The sequence below is a fragment of the Natrix helvetica genome (genome assembly GCF_964273705.1).
Source record: "Natrix helvetica genome assembly, chromosome: 1".
NCBI lineage: Eukaryota > Metazoa > Chordata > Lepidosauria > Squamata > Natricidae > Natrix > Natrix helvetica.
Genome location: NC_138548.1, coordinates 372,982,292 through 373,004,995, shown reverse-complemented (window position 1 = coordinate 373,004,995; position 22,704 = coordinate 372,982,292). Strand labels below are relative to the sequence as shown.

General features: G+C 43.9%; 1 protein-coding gene across 1 annotated transcript; it reads right to left on the bottom strand.

Annotated features, from left to right (window-relative positions):
* Positions 1-489: 489 nt before the first annotated feature.
* LOC309382741 (vomeronasal type-2 receptor 26-like) lies at positions 490-12,607 on the bottom strand (the record flags this gene model as incomplete). Its single annotated transcript, XM_081934549.1, has 6 exons — positions 490-1,406; positions 2,293-2,419; positions 6,001-6,228; positions 9,592-9,906; positions 10,507-10,798; positions 12,588-12,607. The coding sequence occupies 6 exons, from the start codon at positions 12,605-12,607 to the stop codon at positions 490-492; spliced, it is 1,899 nt and encodes a 632-aa protein (XP_081790675.1).
* Positions 12,608-22,704: the final 10,097 nt, after the last annotated feature.

Here is a 22,704-nt window from a genome sequence, read left to right as displayed (position 1 = left end):
CATGGTGACTGCTGATGTAACCCTATGACTTAATGTAGATATTACAATGGATAGGTTATTTCCCAGGAAGTGAATGGCAATGGTCACTCTGCCAAAGAGATAAAAGAAGGGCAGTGGAGAGAAGGAACAACCCACATCCAGAATCCCATCCTGACAGTTAATAGAGGAATGATGGGTGTTTGAAAGGTTTCAGATAGTGAGAAGTTTGAGTCTTTGGAGAGTTGTCCAGTTCTTATAATAATAAAATAATTTGTAATATAAAATAGGATTGGATAATTTCCGTTCTGAATATTCTAATGTGCTTTATCAATCTCACTCTGCAAATTTCATGAGATGCCTCCTGTTGGGAGTAAAATTGGTTAAATTAAATCATGTCTTTACCAGATAGATAATAGTTAAAATCGTCTAATGGATCAATACAGGGGAAGAGACAATCCTTTGACAGCACAGATGTATCCAAAATACATACACTCCTTGAAGAAACATTTATTAGAATATTTCTTTCTGTTTTACTTTTATCATTAGCTGTTCCTTTGTGTTCAGATCTGGTCTTACTAAAATAACGTAGCACTTGGGGATGAAAATGCAGCCCAGAAGACCAGCACTGGAGGCCAAAATGGAGAAGATCTGCACAGCCACCATGTACTTCCCTTTGGTACTCAGGTAGGCTGGCACAAAGGACACCCAGACACTGCAGAAGACCAGCATGCTGAAGGTGATCAGCTTGGCTTCATTGAAGGCTCCAGGGAGATTCCTGGCCAGGAAAGCTACTGTAAAGCAGATGGCAGACAAGAAGCCCATATAGCCAAGAGCAATATAAAACATGGCAATAGATCCTTCATTGCATTGTAATGTGATCTCTCCAAGCTGAGAGTGCATATCAGAATCAGGGAAAGGTGGAGAATTCCACAGCCAGAAAATACAGATGGCAACTTGGACACTGGAACAAGAAAGGATGATAGAGTTGGCCAAGCTCTTCCCCAGCCATCTTCTCATTGTGTTTCCTGGCTTTGTAGCCAAGAAGGCCAGCACCACCATGATTGTTTTGGCCAAGACACAAGAGACAGCAATTGAGAAGATGATGCTGAAGACTGACTGTTGGAGAAGGCATGTTGCTTTCCTTGGATGACCAATGAAGAGGAAGGAGGTTAAGAAACAAAGAAGGAGGGACAAAAGGACAATATAGGAGAGATCACGGTTATTGGCCTTGACTATTGGAGTTTCTAGATATTTAATGAAAATGGCTAATATTACACAGGTAACGAAGGAGAGGAATAGGGTAAAGGAAACAAAAATGATCCCCAATGTTTCTTCATAGGACAGATAGGTGGTGACCTTGAGGATACATTGGATTTGTTCCTGATTTGGATAGTGATCATCTGGACACCTCGTGCATTTTTCTGCATCTGGAAAAAAAACAGGATATACCCTTTACTGCTTACTCTTCTTTGGCTTAGAATAGGAGTGTCAAACGCATGTCATCAGAGTGGTGTTACATGATGTATTGGGACTTTTTTTCCTTTCACTAAACCTGACCATGCCCACCCCTGGTTTACCAAAGGGTAAAAATGTTGTGGTATGTCATGATGCCATGAGTCTGATACACCTATATTAGAAGAAATTCCAAAGATTTATCTTGCACAATTGAAGTAGTGAAATGGATGGGGATATTGTAAAATTACACAGACACACATACATATACAACAGAGGTGGTATTCAGCAGGTTCTGACCAGTTCTGGAGAATTAGTAGTGAGAATTTTGAGTAGTTCGGATGGCCCCGCCCCATCTGTTCTCTGCCTCCCGAGTCCCTGCTGATTGGGAGGGAATGGGGATTTTGCAGTATCTTTCCCCTGCCATGCCTGCCAATTCATGCCCACCAAGCCACTCCCACAGAATTGATAGTAAAAAAATTGAATCCCACAAGTCCTTGCCAGCTACAGGGGTGGTTCTGACAAAGATCTACTTTGGGTCTTTACTAGAGGGCAAGTAAACTGGACCCCAGATTGTCCAATCTAGGTGAAAAACAATTTTGGTAAAATAAGGCCCTCTATGATATAATTAAACATAGCAACCCCAAAACACATAATTTGCCTAAACTGTCTTGTGTCATAGGATACACAAAAGATGTCACCCCTGCTTCATTTGTAGCATGGGACATGACACACACAATGGACATGGAGGCAAAGGACATATTTTCTGTACTGATTGTGAAAGACCAAAGGTTAGAAATACCCTTCCAAAAGCCCCTCCATAGAGAACATCTGGTTTCCTCCAAAGGTGTTTTCACTCACCTTCCTGAGTGGAGATGGTTCCTTCTGCACAGGGAAGGCAGAGGTAACAGCAGATGGGTTCTCCTTCCTGAGTCACCTTAGCAAATCCAGGTTGACAACTTTCCACACACCTGGAAGGAAGGAGGCCCTATGCAAAGAAAGTAGGAATGCCAAAGGAGAAACATGTGAAGAGTATTCTATGGAAAGAGAATGAGTACTAGTTTGATGTAATGGTGAAGACATCTGGCTAGAAAGTGGGAGATTGTGACTTCTAGTCCTGCCTTAGGGACAATTTTTTTAGCCAATCACCTTTTCTTAGCTCTAGGAAGAGGCAATAGCAAACCACTTCTGTAATCTCACCAAGAAAACTGCAGGGGCTTCTTCAGATAGTTGCCAGGAGTCACAACTGACTTCAAAGTACTTGCCCCTTCCCTCAAAATGGAAAGAGAAGAAATATATATATCAACAATTAAAGTTGATCTGCTTTGGGTTGAACCTCGATTATATTGAACCCACTTACAATCAGTGACGTGCAGTCAGGTGAGGCAGGTGAGGCACAGCCTCACCACTCATCATGAAAAAAAAAGTAAAAGGAAAAAGCTGAGCTAGTTGCTGCCTCACCATGGATGACTCTGCTTAACCTCACTGGTGCTCTCCCTCCCCAAGTGTAGTGACTTCTTCCCCAGGCCCCCATTCATTTCTCTCTCACACACACACAGCTGGATAAAACTATATAAAAATCTAGCCCAGCTTCACTGATTACAAGTTTGAAAAGGCAACGTGGCTCCACCTGCAATCAAACTACACTTGGGGAGGGAGAGCACAAGCGAGCACTGAGGAGACCACAGGAGGAGGCAGGAAGCCAGGCAAAGAGCCATGCTGTAGTACACACACTTCCCCCCAGCCTCTTTCTTTTGGAAGGCTCGGCTCGGCTCCCCTCCGGCTTCTCTGCCTCTCCTCTCACCCCAGCCTGCCAGCAGGAGGTGGTGGGTGGGCTTTATTGTGTTCCAGGCATTTCCCACCAAGACAGCAGGCTGCATTTGCAATGGTGGAGGTGTTTAGGAAAGGCAGCAGGGGAATGGGGGGGGTGGCAGAGGAGCTGCTTTCAAGCCACTGGAAAAGATATCCAATCCAACTTTTGTGTGTGGGGGGGTGGGTTTGAGAGTGAGTGAGAGAGGGAAGGGGTAGGAGAGATAGTCCAATCCAACTTCTGTGTGTGTGTGTGTGTGTGTGTGTGTGTGTGTGTGTGTTTGAGAGAGGGGGAGGAAGGGAGAGAGGGAGGAAGGAGGGGAAGGAGAAGAAAAAGAAAAAGAAAGAAGGAGCAAAGGAGAAAAACAAATGCTGTTGCTTTAAATTGGAACTGAGCATGCCTGGCTGTGGAATTCTGGGAGTTGAAGTCCACAAGTCTAAAAATATTTGAAACCCAGCACTGTGTCAGTGCCTCACCAGTCATAAACCTCACCGCACGTCACTGCTTACAATTGAGAAGGGAGGGTTGCACACGTTTGGATTCCAGGATTGAATAGTAACTTGAGAACCTCAATAGCCCATTTCAACTCTTGGATTTTCTGATTCATAAAGGAGAATCTGTGTAGCTCAGGGCTGACATGAGAGGTTCTTGGGGCTCTCTGAGCTTGCTTGTTTTCTTACAGACATTTCATTACCCAAACTACCATATTTTTCAGAGTATAAGACGCTCCAGAGTATAAGACATACCTTAGTTTTTGGGGGAGGAAAATAAGAAGAAAAAAATTCTGCCTCTACCTACCAGCATCCATGGTATTCAGCTGGCACATGGTAACAAGGTCAGCCAATGAGTAGGCATAGCAACTATGTCAGCAAATGATGGCTATTTGGACTCTGAAATTTGCTGTGTGAGCAAGAAGGAGACAGGAAGGAACCTGGCTTAGCCGAGAACTGAAAGTGAAACTACTTGTGTTTTGCTTGTATTTACTGCTACCTTAGAAAACCTGCTTTTGGTAATGTATATTATTATTATTTTGAATCCTGCTGAATCAATTATTGTACTTTCTGAATGTGATTGCTGCTGCAAACTCTGACCAGCCAGGTTACTTTCCGCACTTATTGCAGCCTGATTCAGCACAGCTGATTGGCGGGTGGATTGGACTGCCGGAATACCCCCAATCAGCTGTTCTAGGCTGCAGGGATTGCCACAGACCATCACTGCCACCATGTCTCTCTTTTTTTGGCCTCTGGTGGGGGTGGGTGGGGCTACATTCAGTGTATAAGATGCACCCAAATTTTCACCCTCTTTTTTTGGGGGAAAAGGCATGTCTTATACTCCGAAAAATACTGTAGGTTACATCATTAGTGCTAGTAAGGGGTGCAGTTTGCTGTCAGTTTATATTCTGGTGTCTTGCCTGTCTGTATGGGTGGTGGGTGGATTTAGAGATTCTTCGGTTGGGCTGTTTACTGATGGCTCTTTGGCACTTTCTTGATTGGGGTATTGTTTACTTGATTGTTGGTCTGAAGTTAACCTTGGAGCTAATCTGTGCTGATCTGAGTGCTGATTACTGGTGGAGAAGTGTCACCAGTTTTTTGGGCTGGTTGTCTCTTTTGCATAGTCTATACAAGGTAAAGGTTCCCCTCGCACATACGTGCTAGTTGTTCCCAACTCTAGGAGGTGGTGCAAATTTCCATTTCAGAGCTGAAGAGCCAGCACTGTCCAAAGACATCTCCGTGGTCGTGTGGCTGGCATGACTAAACACCAAAGGTGCATGGAATGCTGTTAGCTTCCCACCAAGGTGGTCCCTATTTTTCTACTTGCATTTTTACATGCTTTCAAACTGCTAGGTTGCAGAAGCTGGGGCAAGTAACAGGAGCTCACTCCATTCGAATCCACTAGGGATTTGATCTGCCGAAGTGCCGAAGTGCCAACCTTTCTTATCGACAAGCTCAGCGTCTTAGCCACTGAGCCACCATGTCCCTTACATAGTCTATAGATGTTGTTAATGTCTATGTCATCATGTCTTCTGACTGCCCCTTGGTGTTTGTGGATGCATTCTGCCAGTCTTCTGCCTGTATGCTATTGCACTCCTTACATTGTGTGTTGTAAATGACTCTTGTTTTTTCTTCTGGGGTTGTTGTGTCTTTTGGTCTGCTTAGGATGTTTGGAAGGGCTTTAGTTGGCTTGTGTGCTGTGCTGATTCCATACAGTTGTAGAGGTCTGTTGGTGATTTCTAAGATATTCTTGCTGTATGGCAGTGTAATTCTTTTTAGTTTTTGTGTTGGTTGTGCTGTATTGGGTTGGGTGGTCAGGAACTTTTTCATAAAGTTAAATGGATTTCTGATTCATATCTGAAATCGCTAATGGACCTTTAAATCTTTCATCAGTGAAATGTACCAAGTATTGCTTCTCTCTGTCTCTCTCTCCTTCTACCTTTACTTTCTTGTCTTTGAATTTCTTCAATTCTGATTTTAGACTTCAAGTTTTTAGGCATTACGCCCTCCCTCCATTTCTAATATATGAACTTCCAGGGAACTTATGGATGCTTTCCTGATAAAGCAACAATTTTAGGGACAATTAACCTTGATTTTGAATATCATTCTTCTTCTGTACAATTTACTAGAAGAGCTAGGGAAAAATCCTTTCTCTTGAAAAAAATCAACAATTTGGTGCAATCACTTGGTACTCAAAAGCACAAAGTGTTCATTACAGAATTGGAAACTTTGGGAGTCCATGAAATGGAAGAGACCAATTTTTCCTACCTTCTTGAGCCATTTCAGTTTTGCAAAACCATCCTGATCAAGGGTAAACTTGAGATCTGGGGTCCCTTGTCTTTCTAGATCTCCTAATTTCAATTTGAAGAAGGATTTGTTGGGGAACATAATCCAGCTCATGATGTCCAGGTCAGCTGCCAGTTCTCTATTTTCATCCAAATAGACTCCATCCATGGAACCATTATGAAACTGAGGGCTTTGCAGGAATGGGTGGACCTAGATGGGGAAAAAGGAGAAAACAGCAGGAGGAAGAGCAAAGTAGAAGAGAATGTTCTCAGTCATCCAGGTAGAGTCATCTGGAGGTCGAATCATGGCAACTGGACTTCTTTTCTTTTTTGGTCTGAAACGTTTCACTGCTTAAGCAATGAAACGTGTCAAACCAAAAAAAGAATAGAGGATAGTATTTGTAGCTCGGGATTGAACTATGGAATCCTTGGTGCTCTCTGGGCTTAGTTGTTTTCTTGTCGATGTTTCTGCACTCAATTTAGATAATAGCTCTGGTGGTACAAGAGGAAAGATTTAACAAGTTCCCCCTTTTTATCCACCAGTAACCCCAACCCCCCAGGTCACAGCCCACTACCGAGCTGCAGCCTGTTCAAAACCTGGCCATGGGAGAGATGGGCATATGTGTGCATGAGCACAAGTGCCCTCTGCTCGCTCGAGTGAAGTTTGCACATGAGCGCAAGTGCCTGACACTTGCATGAGTGGGACTTTGCGTGTGAGCGCTAGCGCCTTCTGCTTATGCATGAAAATACATTGTGAGAGGGGAAGGCATGCATGCCTTCTGATTGCACAAATGGAGCTGGGCATGTGCCTGCCAATCACACCTCCCTTCCCCCGTGCTGGGTTACAAAGCTGGAAAGGTTGGGGACCACTGCCTTATGGTGAAGAATTCATTCTAACATGAATGAGTTATGGTTATCTATTTGCATTTCTACAGGGCCTCTTTCATTGGTCAATGTTTTTATTCTCCTCCTTTTGCCCTTAGAAGCTTAGGTTGATTTGGTTAAACCTCAGAGTTTAAGCAGGTTAATATATATATATATATATATATATATATATATATATATATATATATATATATATATATATATATATATATATATATATATATATATATATATATATATATATATATATATATATATATATATATATATATATATATATATATATATATATATATATATATATATATATATATATATATATATATTCAGGAATCAAGCTCAGTTCGAAGGGCCTTGACTTCTTCTCTTCCATAGAAGGTTGGAAGTTAAGGCCTTGAAACATGTGCAGATTTGTTCTCTGAGGAAAAATGAGATGGGCTTCATCTCAAGATTGTAAGTTGAATCTAGAACAATGTTCCTCCAACTTTTAAAACAGGGGTCCAATTCATGGTTCCCTCAGACTTCTTTTCTCTAGACTAGCCAAACCCAAATCCTGCAACCATTCTTCATATGTTTGAGTCTCCAGGCCTTTAATCATCTTAGTTGCCAAAGTCTCAACATCTTTTTTATAATGTGGTGACCAAAACTGGATGCAGTATTCCAGGTGTGGCCTTACTAAGGCTTTACAAAGCGGTACTAAGGCTTCACGTGATTTTGATTCTATGCCTCTGTTTATACAACCCAGGATTGTATGAGCTTTTTTGATGGCTGCTGCACCCTGCTGACTCATATTTAAGCAATCGTCCACTAAAGACTCCAAGGTCCCTCTCACAGTTACTGTTTTTGAGCCCGGTTTTGCCGAATCTGTACTTGTACCTTTGGTTTTTCCCTCCCAAGTGTAAAACCTTGTTTTTTTCTCCATATTAAATGTCATGCCATTGGATGGGGCCCATTGTTCAAGTCTACCAAAATCGTTTTGGTTCCTGAGCTTGTCTTCTGGGGTGTTGGCTATTCCTGCCAGCTTATCTGCAAATCTGATGAGTTCCCCTTCTATTAGAAATAGCAATACCTGTTACACTTATATACCACTTCATGGTGATTTACAGCCTTCTCTAAGGTTTACAGAGTCGGCATGTTGGATGGTGGATTCTCATTTTACCGACCTGGTTAATTCCTGGTTAAACATTCTTCATATAATACAATAATACAATAGTAGAGTTGGAAGGGACCTTGGAGGTCTTCTAGTCCAACCCCCTGCCTAGGCAGGAAACCCTATACCGTTTCAGACAGATGGCTATCCAACATCTTCTTAAAGACTTCCAGTGTTGGGGCATTCACAACTTCTGGAGGCAAGCTGTTCCACTGATTAATTGTTCTCACTGTCAGGAAATTTCTCCTCAGTTCTAAGTTGCTTCTCTCCTTGATTTGTTTCCACCCATTGCTTCTTGTTCTACCCTCAGGTGCCTTGGAGAATAGTTTGACTCCCTCTTCTTTGTGGCAACCCCTGAGATATTGGAACAATGCTATCATGTCTCCCCTAGTCCTTCTTTCTCTTAAGCTAATATGTTTCAGTCCTCAGGACTTGAATCATCTTATTTGCTCCTCACTACATATTTTCCAAAGTTTCAACATCTTTTTGTATTGTGACCAAACTGGAGCCAGTATTCCACATGTAGTCTTTCTAAAGATTTATAAAGCAGTACTAATACATCACGTGATTCTGATTCAATCCCTCTGTTTATACAATCAAGGATTGTATTAACTTTTTTGGCTGTTGCCGCACATGGCTGTGTCATACTTAAGTGATTGTCCACTCGGATTCCAAGGTAACACTCACAGTTATTGCTTTTGAGTCAGGTTTCACCTAATCTGTACATTTTCCTGCCTAAGTGGTAAAACCTTGCTTTTCTCCACATTACATTTCATTTTGTTGGATAGAACCCATTTTTCAAGTCTGTCAAGATCTTTTTGGATCCTGAGCTTGTCTTTTGGAATATTGGCTATTTTTGCTACCTTGGTGTCATCTGCAAATCTGATGAATTCCCCTTCTATTCCCTCATCTAAGTCTCCCTGATTCATCTCCCTGTTGCTTTTCTAGCATGCTTAAAATAAAATTAATTCTTGGAGAAAGTTGTTCATGATACGGATTTAAGGATTTGATGCTTATTTAGAAGATATGTAGAGTAGAGAATACCTGCCAAGGCTGAAGCATTTGAGTTTCCAATTGGTAGTTCCTGCTTCTCACAATCCTGGTGGACCTGGAAGAATAAGCCATGTTTATGGCACGTGCCACGGCCCAGAGGGTGCTGTAAATGTGATAACCATCAAGAGACAGGATTTTTTCATAATCTTTTGGGGAAGGGATCCTCAAATCTTCTTTTTCGCGGCATCTTGTCCATCCTTTCACAGACCTAGCTGGCTTTGAGTATAAACAATGAAAGCCTTCTTCTACAAATTTCCGAATGGAAGAGTAAAGGAGGGGAAATTTGTCATCGATTTCCCACCTATGCCTGTGGATAAAGAAGGATAAAAAACCATAGAGGGAGGGGAGGTACTGTTGAGATTTTAACTCTAGGCTAAAATCCCATAAAGCTGTGGTGATCCAGATTTTGCCAACCTCAAGATGGATTAACATTTGCATCATTAATTGAAGGAAGAATATTTGTCCTAGGAAGAAACTTGGCTTTACATAACAAACAAAAACATTGACTTTTTTCCATTTGTTCAACTGGCCAAGGGTTTTCTCAAAATCTTTGAAAGAAAAGGATGTGCCTAATGAAAAAGCAACACAAATGCTGTTCTTTGTAAGCAAAGGAGTCAATGTCCTCGTGAATCTCTCTCCGTTCTCAGAGGCTGGAGCAACAAGTCCTATCAATGTCCACCTAAAATGCAAGAGAACTTTGATAATCCCTGGATATTGGATGCCTTCTCTGGGGAGCACTTGGTAGAAAAAAGGAAAGCCTTTTTTATCACTCAGAACTTGTGAAGCAAAAGCATAACTGATCTGAAAAGGAAGCGACAAACTTTGGATCAGATCAGTGGAACTGCCCTTGCACAGAACTTGCCTTCCTTTAGGATCAGTTCATATCCCTCACACCTTCTGCATGAGCCTTCATGTCCCACAAACATCCCCAGCATTGCCTCCTAAACTAGACTGTGGCTGCGATGGAGCGAAGAACATTGAATAATGAAATGTGTTTGAACATGAGTAGCTCGGGTTGGTAGTTAGGAACAGAATAATATTGAAAGGGACCTTGCGGAACTTCTCATCCAACCCCGTGCTCAAGCAGGAGATCCTACACCATTTCAGAAAAATGGTTGTCCAGTCTCCTTTTGAAAGCCTCCAGTGATGGAGTACCCACAACTTCTGAAGGTAAACTGTTCCATTGGTTGATTGCTCTGACGGTTATGAAATTTCTCCTTAGCTTTATGTTGCTTCTCTCCTTGGTTAGTAATTGTGAGAGAAGTGGCTGCTTTCAATTCTTCCCGACTGTATGCCATTTTAGGTAGAAACCACCCTTCAATTTTGTAGAGAAAACCATGAGTGGATTTAAACTGCGAAGCTGCCAAGCCCAAACACACATAGATGCAAACAGAGACAAACCTGAGGTATTTTGTAATGGCTCAGTAGGGTCGAAATATGGATGGAAATGTCAACTACATCCCCTTCGAGGACAGCCATTATATTTCTCTCCTTTGCGCAGTTGTAGTTGGGAACATTGGCCTCCCCAATTGAAAGCACGTCTAGCAAGGCATCTGAGGTGATTATTTCTTTGAAATAATTGTCATTGATAGTGTAGCCCAGGGTGAGGTTGGGTAAGAGGTGGGGATCCTGGTTGATCTCCTGAATGGCAAAAAGGAAGGACAGAATTTTCCAGTGTTGTTTGTATCCTTTCCTGTCAATAGATGCACATCAAATCACCGTCAAGAACATTATTGTATCTCTTCCACTTTTAAAAATGACCCTTCTTCTTCCATGCAATGCTAACATTTATCCAGTTATTACAGCTAATGCACAGTTGCCATCAGTGGTTGATTTTGGTGAATATTTGAAACAAATGATGATTTTCCTCATGATTCAAGTGATTTGGGCAAATGCTCTGATTCTAAAAGTTTTGGAGCAAAAAAAAAAAGCCCACTTGAAAGGTTTTCCTGTTTTATTACCATTGCATTTCAAGCACATAAAACTCACATTTCCAATATATGCTTGATCCATAAGGTCAATAAGTTAAATGGCCCTGACTGTACCATTCTCAAAATTCTGTTGGACCTGAACACATACAGCTTTACCAAAGTTTATATCATATAAAAGGAGCTATCAAAAATTTTGGCTTGATTGTCAAATTCAAAGTGCAACATGTAGTCTTCTTTGGCAACTGGCTGCTGATGTATGCTAATATGTTAAAATTGTAAAAATGAAATACAGTATACAAATACAGCAGTAAATTAAAAATCCATGTTAGTTAACCAGTGCAACAGTACATCTTTCAAGTATTACAAAGTTCATTCTGTGTGGCGCTCATTTGCCCCCTTTGAGCCTAAAGGGCAAAATTGAATGAGCCCTTCCAGCAACACCCCAAAATAATGTTGGTAAACTAAAGCTTAAGGAATTAGGATCAACAGTTGCAATGGCTGAATGCAAAACCTTCAGTTTAGAAAAGTAGTAATAGGAGAGGGGAAGAGAGGAGAGGAGGCCAAAGTTTGTTGTAAATCAGGTAAAGTTAATACAATACAATACAATAGTAGAGTTGGAAGGGACCTTGGAGGTCTTCTAGTCCAACCCCCTGCCTAGGCAGGAAACCCTATACCGTTCCAGACAAATGGCTATCCAACATCTTCTTAAAGACTTCCAGTGTTGGGGCATTCACAACTTCTGGAGGCAAGCTGTTCCACTGATTAATTGTTCTAACTGTCAGGAAATTTCTCCTCAGTTCTAAGTTGCTTCTCTCCTTGATCAGTTTCCACCCATTGCTTCTTGTTCTATCCTCAGGTGCCTTGGAGAATAGCTTGACTCCCTCTTCTTTGTGGCAACCCCTGAGATATTGGAACACTGCTATCATGTCTCCCCTAGTCCTTCTTTCTCTTAAGCTAAACATACCCAGTTCCTGCAACCGTTCTTCATATGTTTTAGCCTCCAGTCCCCTAATCATCTTTGTTGCTCTTCTCTGCACACTTTCTAGAGTCTCCACATATTTTTTACATCGTGGCGACCAGAACTGAATGCAGTATTCCAAGTGTGGCCTCACCAAGGCATTATAAAGTGGTATTAACACTTTAAGTTCTTAAGGCTTGTTCCTTTTTCCAAGGAAGTGAAGCAGTGGCTCTTATTTGTTCCAAATGAAAGGAAGGAATTGCACAAATGTGTTGTGAGAACATCCTTCAGACTTCATTTGTTTAATCTCCTTCTTTCTCTAATGATCTATTCCTCAAAGACCATCAGTGACTTGCATTTGGAAAATCCACTTGGTATTTCTCATGGAAATTTACATCATTTGGGTTTAGCTTTGCTGTGTGGCATGAGAGAAGACATCCGCTTAACTTATCTTAACTTAAACATCTCATCAGACAACACATCTCCTTCTAAATCCAACCATAGTTTTATTGTCCCTGACTTCCCAGATAATCCTTCCATTTTAGGTGGTAGCTTTGATGTAGGTTAGAGAGTGGGGAATGGAAACATCTTGCCTTAACACTTCAACCACCATCCCCGATTTCTGATGGGATGGAGAGATGATTTTCTTAACATTATGCTTTTTGTCATCTCACTGAAGTTGACATCACTGAGGCTTCATCAGCTACAATCTACCAAGAGTCGCAATGACTTCCCACTGAGAGAAACCAGAACAATCATCCATTCAAATGCCCCCAAAGAGGACAATCTTTTAAGGAGTACTGCAGTTTCAGAAATTGGCAAGGAGCAGAAAGGTTAATATCATCCAGCCCCCAGTGACTTACTTGGAAACTTTAGCAGAGGGAGAGGTGAGGAACTTGAACCCTGGATGCTGAGTTTCTGCTGTGGAGATGATACCACTTAACAGATGGCTTCCTGGCCTGTAATGATTCTCTGAATTTAATTCGTCCTTCCCCAAATGCAGAGAACATCTGGCTTTGAGGACTCCTTTGACTGCATGGGGCATCAGAAGCCATAGTAAGACTATAAGAAGAAATGCATTTCTGGGCATAACTGATTCATACGTTATGGTTGCTTCTCTTGAAACCTAGAAGAATCCGGGGGGGGGGGGCGACCCAAAGCTTTCAGAACAATGAAACCTCAATGTCTTTTCTTACCTTCATGACTGAAGGCATCACAGCAGTTGCCTATCTTTGCCTGCCCAGATTCTCTGCATCATCTTATACAGCCGGATGTTCTGATGCAAGATTTGGCCTCCTGTTGCTCTTGAGCCTCACGAAAAGCAATGTTTGCACAACCCCCTGGAGAGTGAACAAGCAAAAACAAGCACACAACCACCATCGCCAACATGAAAAAGAACTAGGCAGTTGAGAATTGTGAGGGAAAACAAGCATTATCCCTACCAGAGTCTGAGTCCCATTGTGACATCCTGAGCAGGGACAGTGAGAAGAAGTTTCCGAAAAAGTAAGGAATGCTTCTCTACAGTCTAATCTGGATTAGTACCCAGGTTTGGATGTAGAGATGCATTCATTGCTGCCTTGAGTCCAGATTCTGACCTTCTGTTGCAGGAAAGATGTCCCTTCATGATTGAATCCATCTGCCCCAAAGATAGGACAACACCAACAGTGCTGGATACCATCTGTCTCTCTCTCTCTCTCTCCCTCTTTCTCTCTTTCTCTCTCTCTTTCTCCAACATTATTAAAGAGGGAGGAGGAAATTCAAATGGGTAAAGGTTAAAAAGTGCAAAAGAAAAAAGAAGATAGAAGAAACCAGAGGAAAGCTTCCAACCTTTTTCAATGCAGATTAAATATGTAATCAGATAATATCTTACTCTATTATCTATACCAAGCTCTCAATATAGCAACCTATGCACTATTGCTTTTATTGAAGTCCTTGCTCTGGTTATTACGTTTCTGGGTTCAATGCAAAATATCCTTTATTGTCTACCAAGTGTTGTACCACAGCTAGTCCTCGATTCACAGCTAGTCCTTGATTTGCAGGAACTGGGTATGATTAGCTTAAGAGAAAGAAGGACTAGGGGAGACATGACAGCATTGTTTCAATATCTCAGGGGTTGCCACAAAGAAGAGGGAGTCAAACTATTCTCCAAGGCACCTGAGGGTAGAACAAGAAGCAATGGGTGGAAACTAATCAAGGAGAGAAGCAACTTAGAACTGAGGAGAAATTTCCTGACAGTTAGAACAATTAATCAGTGGAACAGAAGTTGCCTCCAGAAGTTGTGAATGCCCCAACACTGGAAGTCTTTAAGAAGATGTTGGATAGCTATTTGTCTGAAATGGTATAGGGTTTCCTGCCTAGGCAGGGGGTTGGACTAGAAGACCTCCAAGGTCCCTTCCAACTCTGCTATTTTATTGTATTATGTATTGTATTACAACAGTTCATTTAGTGATCGTTCAAAGTTACAACAGCAATGGAAGAAAGTGACATGACTTTTTTTCAGTTGTGACCTTTTCCAGCAACCCCAGGGCCATGTCATCAAAATTCAGATGCTTGTCAGCTGATTCGTATTTATGACCATTGTTGTGTCCTAAGGTCGCATGGTCATTTTTTATGACCTTCTGACAAGCAAAGTCAACAGGGAAACCAGATTCACTTAACATTTGGGTCACTAGCTTAATCAACTGCAGTGATTCACTTAACAACTGTGGCAAGAAAGCAATAGCACTTAAACTTATATACCGCTTCATAGTGCATTTACAGCCCTCTCTAAGCGGTTTGCAGAGTCAGTCTCTCGCCTCCAACAATCTGGGTCCTCATTTTACCCACCTCGGAAGGATGGAAGGCTGAGTCAACCTTGAGCTGGTGAGCTTTGAACTGCTGAACTGCAGCTAGCAGTCAGATGAAATAGCCTGAAGTACTGCACTCTAACCACTGTGTCACCTTGGTTGTAAAATGGGGCATAATTCACTTAACAAATGTCCCATTTAACAACAGAAATTTGGGGCTCCATTGTGGTCATAAGTCGAGGACTGTATTGGCTACCTGTACAAAACTTTTACAATACTGGCAACAAAGGCAAGGGAGGGTTTAAAAGAGGAACCCAAGTTTTAATTTTACCAGTTTCAACACAGTTGAGGGTAGAGCAGGGATGACAAACTGGCAGCCTGTGGGCCAAATGCGTCAGGTGCAGGCCGCACCTTCCCAAGCTCCACAAATGAAAAAAATTGTCAGGGTTCCGACAAATGCCCTAATTAAATCATGAGCCTTGAGCCAAGCTTCAAAAGAAATCCAGTTATTTATTGACCCCACGTGATTATGGCACAATTATGACCCTGTTTCCTCCCTCCGCCCAGGGTGTATCATAAATAATATTCTACAATGGAGCATTTTCGTGGGCTGTAGAGATCACTCCCCTCCGTCTGCTGTGGGTAACCTGGGAGACAGCCTTGAGAAAGATATGCCTGGAATGTGCTTCTGTTTGTGATTGCCATTCTGCTTCATCAGTTTCCCACCCCTCTTGCCTAAGGCAACTCAAGAGCAGGCCAGAGATGCTTTGCAAGTTGACAAAAACATCACATGATGGCAACATGACATCGCAAGTTTGACACCCATGGGATAGAGAGTGCAAGGCAGGATATGCGGTCACTACAGCACATATATTCATAGAGAGGGGCACAGGAGGCAATTGATCATTGTGCAATCTGTTCAGGCCACTCCAAAGCCATGTCCCTCCTGATTGCCTAGAGCAGGGATGTCAACTCACGTTGTCACAGCAGTGTCATATGACATATCAGGACTCCCCCCCCCTTTGCTAAACCGGGCATGGCCAGTGCATGATGCACCCAGCCCGCAGGCCAGGAGTTTGGCAGTCCTGGCCCAGAGGAAAGTATATTTTCCGCATGCAAAATGACTTTCCTGATATTCTCCATGTAAACAGAGGAAGCAGCTATTGGTTGTGGAAGTGTGGAAGCTTTAGCTACTGGAAAAGCAGATGCCAGTTCAGGAATCAAGTATCCTATTAACTGAACTGGTACCAAAATGGTGGGTTGTTTTTTTTTTTTTTTTTGGCAACATTCAGATTGAGAAAATTACTTTGTGAACTGGGTAATCCAACTAATAGGTACTGCTCTGTGCATAGAGCTATGGCAGAAGAGGCCCTTCTCATGGGGTTCACAGTAAGCCTCTTCTGCCAGCATGAGTGGGGTAGGCTAATCCCACTGGAGAAAGACAGCTACTCTGATGTGTGTGTATGTATGTATGCATGCATGCATGCGTGCACGCATGCGTGTGTGTGTGCGTGTGTGTGTATGTGTATAGGTATAGATATAGGTGCATAGACAAACACACACACAAAAATCATGAAAGTGTCATCAAGATTTGGCCACACAGGAAAGAAAAACTGGACAACTTCCTCACACATCTCAACAGGCTACACCCCAAAATTCAATTCACTATGGAAATAGAAGCAAACAACCAACTTCCCTTTCTGGATGTCCTAATCTACAAAAAACCAAATGGCTCCCTAGAACACACTATCTACCAGAAAAACACACACACATCAACACTACTTAAAGCTCCAATCAGCACCAATCTAATAATCATGATACAGCCACACATCCAATCAATCCACTTACTGAAACAATGGCAGCACTCCACACCCACCCACCAAGATTTATAGAAAGACGGCGGCTCTGATCACGCTTTAAGCCCAAAACCCAGCCTGAAGATGGCGAGTGAGACCTCGCTGAAACATTGCCAAGACAATCTCAATCTTACACGGGAAAATGCCCGAATAATATGATAGATGATAGATGATAGATAATAGAGAATTACATTTATATACATACAGAAATGATATAGATAGATAGATGATAGATGATAGATAGATAGATAGATAGATGGATGGATGGATGGATGGATGGATGGATGGATGGATGGATGCATGCATGCATGCATGGATGCATGCATGCATGCATGCATGCATGGATGGATAGACTGATAGACAGACAGACAGATATAGATAACAGATAGCTGGATAGATGCATCCATGGATGGATGCATGGATGGATTGACAGACAGACCGACAGATATAGATAATAGATAGCTGGATAGATGCATCCATGGATGGATGCATGGATGGATAGATAGATAGACAGATATAGATAATAGATAGCTGGATAGATGCATCCATGGATGGATTCATGGATGCATGGATGCACACTATATTGCTAAATTTTCAGTTAAGTATGGTCGCATGCATGGATGGATAGACTGATAGACAGACAGACAGATATAGATAACAGATAGCTGGATAGATGCATCCATGGATGGATGCATGGATGGATTGACAGACAGACCGACAGATATAGATAATAGATAGCTGGATAGATGCATCCATGGATGGATGCATGGATGGATAGATAGATAGACAGATATAGATAATAGATAGCTGGATAGATGCATCCATGGATGGATTCATGGATGCATGGATGCACACTATATTGCTAAATTTTCAGTTAAGTATGGTCGCTTTCCACTTGATAAAAAGCGTCCACAAAAGAATCCGAAAACAAGATGAATCAATGGTATCAGCAAGTATTGTGGACCCAATTGGCAAAAGAAAGCTCAGGACCGTATTGGTTGGAAACATGAGGAAGAGGTCTTCATCCTGCAGTGGATCCACAATGCAGGAAGAGGAGGAGGAGGAGGAGGAGGAGGAGGAGGAGGAGGAGGAGGAGGAGAGGAGGAGGAGGAAGAGGAAGAATAATAATAATAATAATAATAAATTTGGATTTATTAGCCGCTCCCTTTCCAAGTAGGACTCGGGGCGGCGTACAATGGAGCATAAAACATAAAAGATATATAACAGCACAAAAACGTACATACATACACAACACACATACATACATACACGGAGGAGGAAACAAATTACATCATTAGACAGTTAAAAATTAGCTTTAAAATACCCCAATTGTAAAAACCCAATATGCAGTTAAGAATTAATATTTAAGGACAATTTAAAAAATAGTTAGGAGGAATGAGAAAATTATGATTGCGATTGAGCCAGGCCAGATAATTGAAAGAGGTGGGTCTTCAGTTGTACACGGAAGGAGCGGAGATCGGAAGTAATCCTGATGTCACGGGGGAGGTCATTCCACAGGGCTGGGCCCATCACAGAGAAGGCTCTGCTCCTGGGTGTCGCCCCCCGGCACTGTTTGGCGGACGGCACCCGGAGAAGTCCCTCTCTGTGTGAGCGAATTGGTCGTAAGGATGTGTGGGGCAGGATGCGATCCTGCATATAACTAGGCCCTGTGCCATGAAGCGCTTTAAAGATCATAATCAAAACCTTGAAACGCACTCGGTAGACCACAGGAAGCCAGTGCAGCTCGCGCAGGAGAGGTGTTACAGGGGAGTATCTAGTCCTCCCCATAATCACCCGCGCGGCCGCGTTCTGGACCAACTGTAGTCTCCGAGTGCATCTCAAGGGAAGCCCCATGTAGAGAGCATTGCAGTAATCCAGGCGAGACGTCACTAGCGCATGGGTGACTGTGCGTAGGGCATCCCGGTCCAATAAGGGGCGCAATTGGCGCATCAGGCGGACCTGATGGAACGCCCCCCTTGCCACGGCTGTTACATGGTTATCCATGGACAGCCGGGCATCCAGGAGGACGCCCAAATTGCGCACCTGTTCCATGGGGGCTAGTTGGACGCCCCCGATGGCCAGAGATGGAAGCACCTGGTTGAACCGGGAGGCCGGAAGCCACAGCCACTCCGTCTTGGAAGGGTTGAGTTTTAGTCGGTTGCCATCCATCCAGACCCGTACGGCCTCCAGACACCGGGACATCATTTCGACGGCCTCATTGGGGTGGTTCGGAGTGGAAATGTATAGCTGAGTATCATCAGCATACAGATGATATCCCACCCCAAAACCACGGATGATCTCGCCCAGCGGTTTCATATATGTGTTGAACAGGAGAGGCGAGAGCACCGATCCCTGTGGCACTCCATATGTGAGTGGCCTCCGGGTGGAACTCTGCTCCCCTGTCAACACACGTTGCGTCCGATCAGAGAGGTAGGAGCCAAACCACCGTAAAACGGTGCCCCTGACTCCCAGCCCCTCTAGCCGGTGCAACAGGATACCATGGTCGATGGTATCGAACGCCGCCGAGAGATCTAATAGGACCAGGATAGAGGAACAACCCCTATCTCTGGCCCTCCAGAGATCATCAACCAATGCGACCAAGGCCGTCTCCGTGCTGTGCCCGGGTCGGAAGCCGGACTGGCGCGGGTCTAGATAATCATTTTCCTCCAGGTGACGTGGGAACTGCTGTGCTACCACACTCTCTACAACCTTCGCTAAAAAAGGAAGGTTGGAGACTGGACGATAATTGACTAGGTCCGTTGGGTCCAGGGAAGGCTTCTTGAGCAGGGGCCTCACCACCGCCTCTTTCAAGGCGGCCGGTAGAGACCCCTCACCCAACGAGGCGTTCACCAGGCCCAGGAGCCAGTCGCGCGTAACCTCCCAGGATGCCAGTACAAGCCAGGAGGGACACGGGTCCAATAAACATGTGGTGGGTCGCAGACGTCCACGCAACCTGTCCAAATCCTCGATGGCAACCGAGTCAAACTCCTCCCAAAGCGGTCCCTCAAGACTCGCAACGGGCGTCTCTACTGAACCACTGAAAGGGGTCCATCCCATCCGGATTTGAGCGACTTTGTCCTGTAGATATTTCCCAAACTCCTCTGCTCTGCCCTGTAGTGGGGCTTCCCGTGGTCTCTCAAACAAGAGAGAACGGGTCACCCGAAACAGGGCGGCAGGGCGGTTATCTGCAGACGCAATAAGAGCGGCGCAATGTTGACGTTTGGCCGCTCTTAGTGCCACAAGGTACGTCTTCAAATAGGCTCGTGCCTGTGCTCGGTCAAATTCGGAACGGGAGGATCTCCAACGACTCTCTAGGCGTCTCTTGTGGCGTTTCATCACCCTTAGCTCCTCGGTAAACCAAGGTGCCAGGGTGGTTCGTCGCCGCAGGAGAGGCCGCAAAGGCGCCACCCGGTCTAGGGCCCCGGCAGTCGCACTATTCCATGCGTCTACCAGGTCCTCCACTCGGGGGCGGGTCAGGTCCACAGGAGGTGGCCCAAGTTCCGTCTGGAACCTATCCGGTTCCATCAGGCGCTTGGGGCGGAACCATCTAATACCTTCCAGTTCCGCCTCCTCGCGGCGGGGGGTAGCACCAGGGAAGTCCAGCCGGAGAAGTGAGTGATCCGACCATGACAGGGGAATAGTGTCTAGATCCCCTATTCCCAGATCACTCGTCCACTGGCCAGAGACGAAAACAAGGTCCAGGGTGTGGCCTCCCTCGTGAGTAGGGCCCTGAATTAACTGGGTCAGGTCCATGGCTGTCATGGAAGCCATGAACTCCCGAACCCCCTCAGACGCTTCTCCCATCGACGGCAGATTAAAATCCCCCATCACTAAAAGTTTGGGGGTCTCAACCGCCACCGATGAGATCAGCTCAAGGAGTTCGGGCACAAGAAGGATTGTGTTATCTTTAATTTATAGTAAGAGATCATCTGATCATATAGTTGTACCTGTATTGAGAAAATTTGGGACTTTTTTAACCTTTCCCCCTTTTTAATGTCCTCTCATTTTTGTTATTTTTGTATGTTAGTTTATATTTCTTATTTATTTATTTGAAATATAATAAAGTTATATTAAAAAATAGAGAGGGGTTATCCTGCACTGCTGGCATTGTCATATCATGGATGCAGATGGGTTCGATCATGAATGGACATCTTTCCCTGTAGCACAAAGGGGCTGAATTTACATTCAATGCAGCAATGAAATTAACATCCACATTAAGATGCAGTGATGCATTCATTACTTTTTCAACAATTTCTTCTCACTGTCCCTGCTAAGGATGCCACAATGGGACTCAAACCCTGGTAGAGAGGAGAGAGGGAGAGAGAGACAGATGCTATCCTGTATGGCTGGTGTTGTCTTATCATTGGGGCAGATGGATTCAATCATACATGAAGCCGCTGGGTGAGATCATCCGTGGTTTCGGGGTGGGATATCATCTGTACGCTGATGATACTCAGCTGTACATTTCCACCCCGAACCACCCCAACGAGGCCGTTGAAGTGATGTCCCGGTGTGTGGAAGCCGTACGGATCTGGATGGATGACAACCGACTCAGGCTCAACCCTTCCAAGACGGAGTGGCTGTGGGTTCGGGCTCCCCGGTTCAACCAGATAATTCCATCTCTGGCCATTGGGGGCATTCAACTCGCCCCCGTGGAGCGGGCGCGCAATTTGGGCGTCCTCCTAGATGCCAGGCTGTCCATGGATGAACATGTGACAGCCGTGGCCAGGGGGGCGTTCCACCAGGTTCGCCTGGTGCGCCAATTGCGCCCCCTATTGGACCGGGACGCCCTATGCACAGTCACCCATGCGCTGGTGACGTCTCGCCTGGACTACTGTAACGCTCTCTACATGGGGCTTCCCTTGAAATGCACTCGGAGACTGCAGTTGGTCCAGAATGCGGCCGCGCGGGTGATTATGGGGAGTACCAAGTACTCCCATGTGACACCTCTCCTGCGCGAGCTGCACTGGCTTCCTGTGGTCTATCGAGTGCGTTTCAAGGTCTTGATTACGATCTTTAAAGCGCTCCATGGCTCAGGACCTAGTTACCTGCGGGATCGTATTCTGCCCCATACACCCCTACGACCCATCCGCTCGCACAGAGCGGGACTTCTCCAGGTGCCGTCCACCAGACAGTGCCATGGGGCGGCGCCTAGGAGCAGAGCCTTCTCTGTGGCGGGCCCAGCCCTGTGGAATGACCTCCCCCCGGATATTAGGACCACTACTGACCTCCGCTCCTTCCGTGTCAAGCTCAAGACCCACCTTTTCCAAATAGCTGGCCTGGCTCAACCATAACTTCGTATCGCTCCTGATGGGTTTTTTAATTTAGTAATTTTTTTAAGGGGATTTTAAATTGTGTTTTTAATTGTCTTTCACTTATAAGTCAACTCTCCTCCATGCACATATGTATATGTCTCTGTTCTTTTTGTATATATGTTTGTCTTATGTGTATTTCTATTTGTTTTGATTGTACGCCGCCCCGACTCCTTCGGGAGAGGGTTGCGGCTAATCAAATAAAATTATTATTATTATTATTATTATTATTATTATTATTATTATTATTATTATTATTATTATTATTATTATTATTATTATTATTATTATTATTATTATTATTATTATTATGAATGGACATCTTTCCTGCATGCACAAGGATATCTTTCCTGCAGTATAAGAGCAGAATCTGGACTCAAGGGAGCAATGAATGCATCTCTACAGTTAAACCCAGGTGTTAATCCAGATTAGGATATATAGATGAATTCATTACTTTTTTCAGAAACTTCTTCTCACTGTCCCTGCTGAGGATATCACAATGGGACTCAAACCCTGGTAGAGATCATGCTTCTGTTCCCTCACAATTCTCAACTGCCTAGTTCTTTTTCATGTTGGCGATGGTGATTGTGTGCTTGTTTTTGCTTGTTCACTCTCCAGGGGGTTGTGCAAACATTGCTTTTCATGAGACTCAAAAGCAACAGGAGGCCAAATCTTGCATCAGAACATCCGGCTGTATAAGATGATGCAGAGAATCTGGGCAGGCAAAGATAGGCAACTTCTGTGACGCCTTCAGTC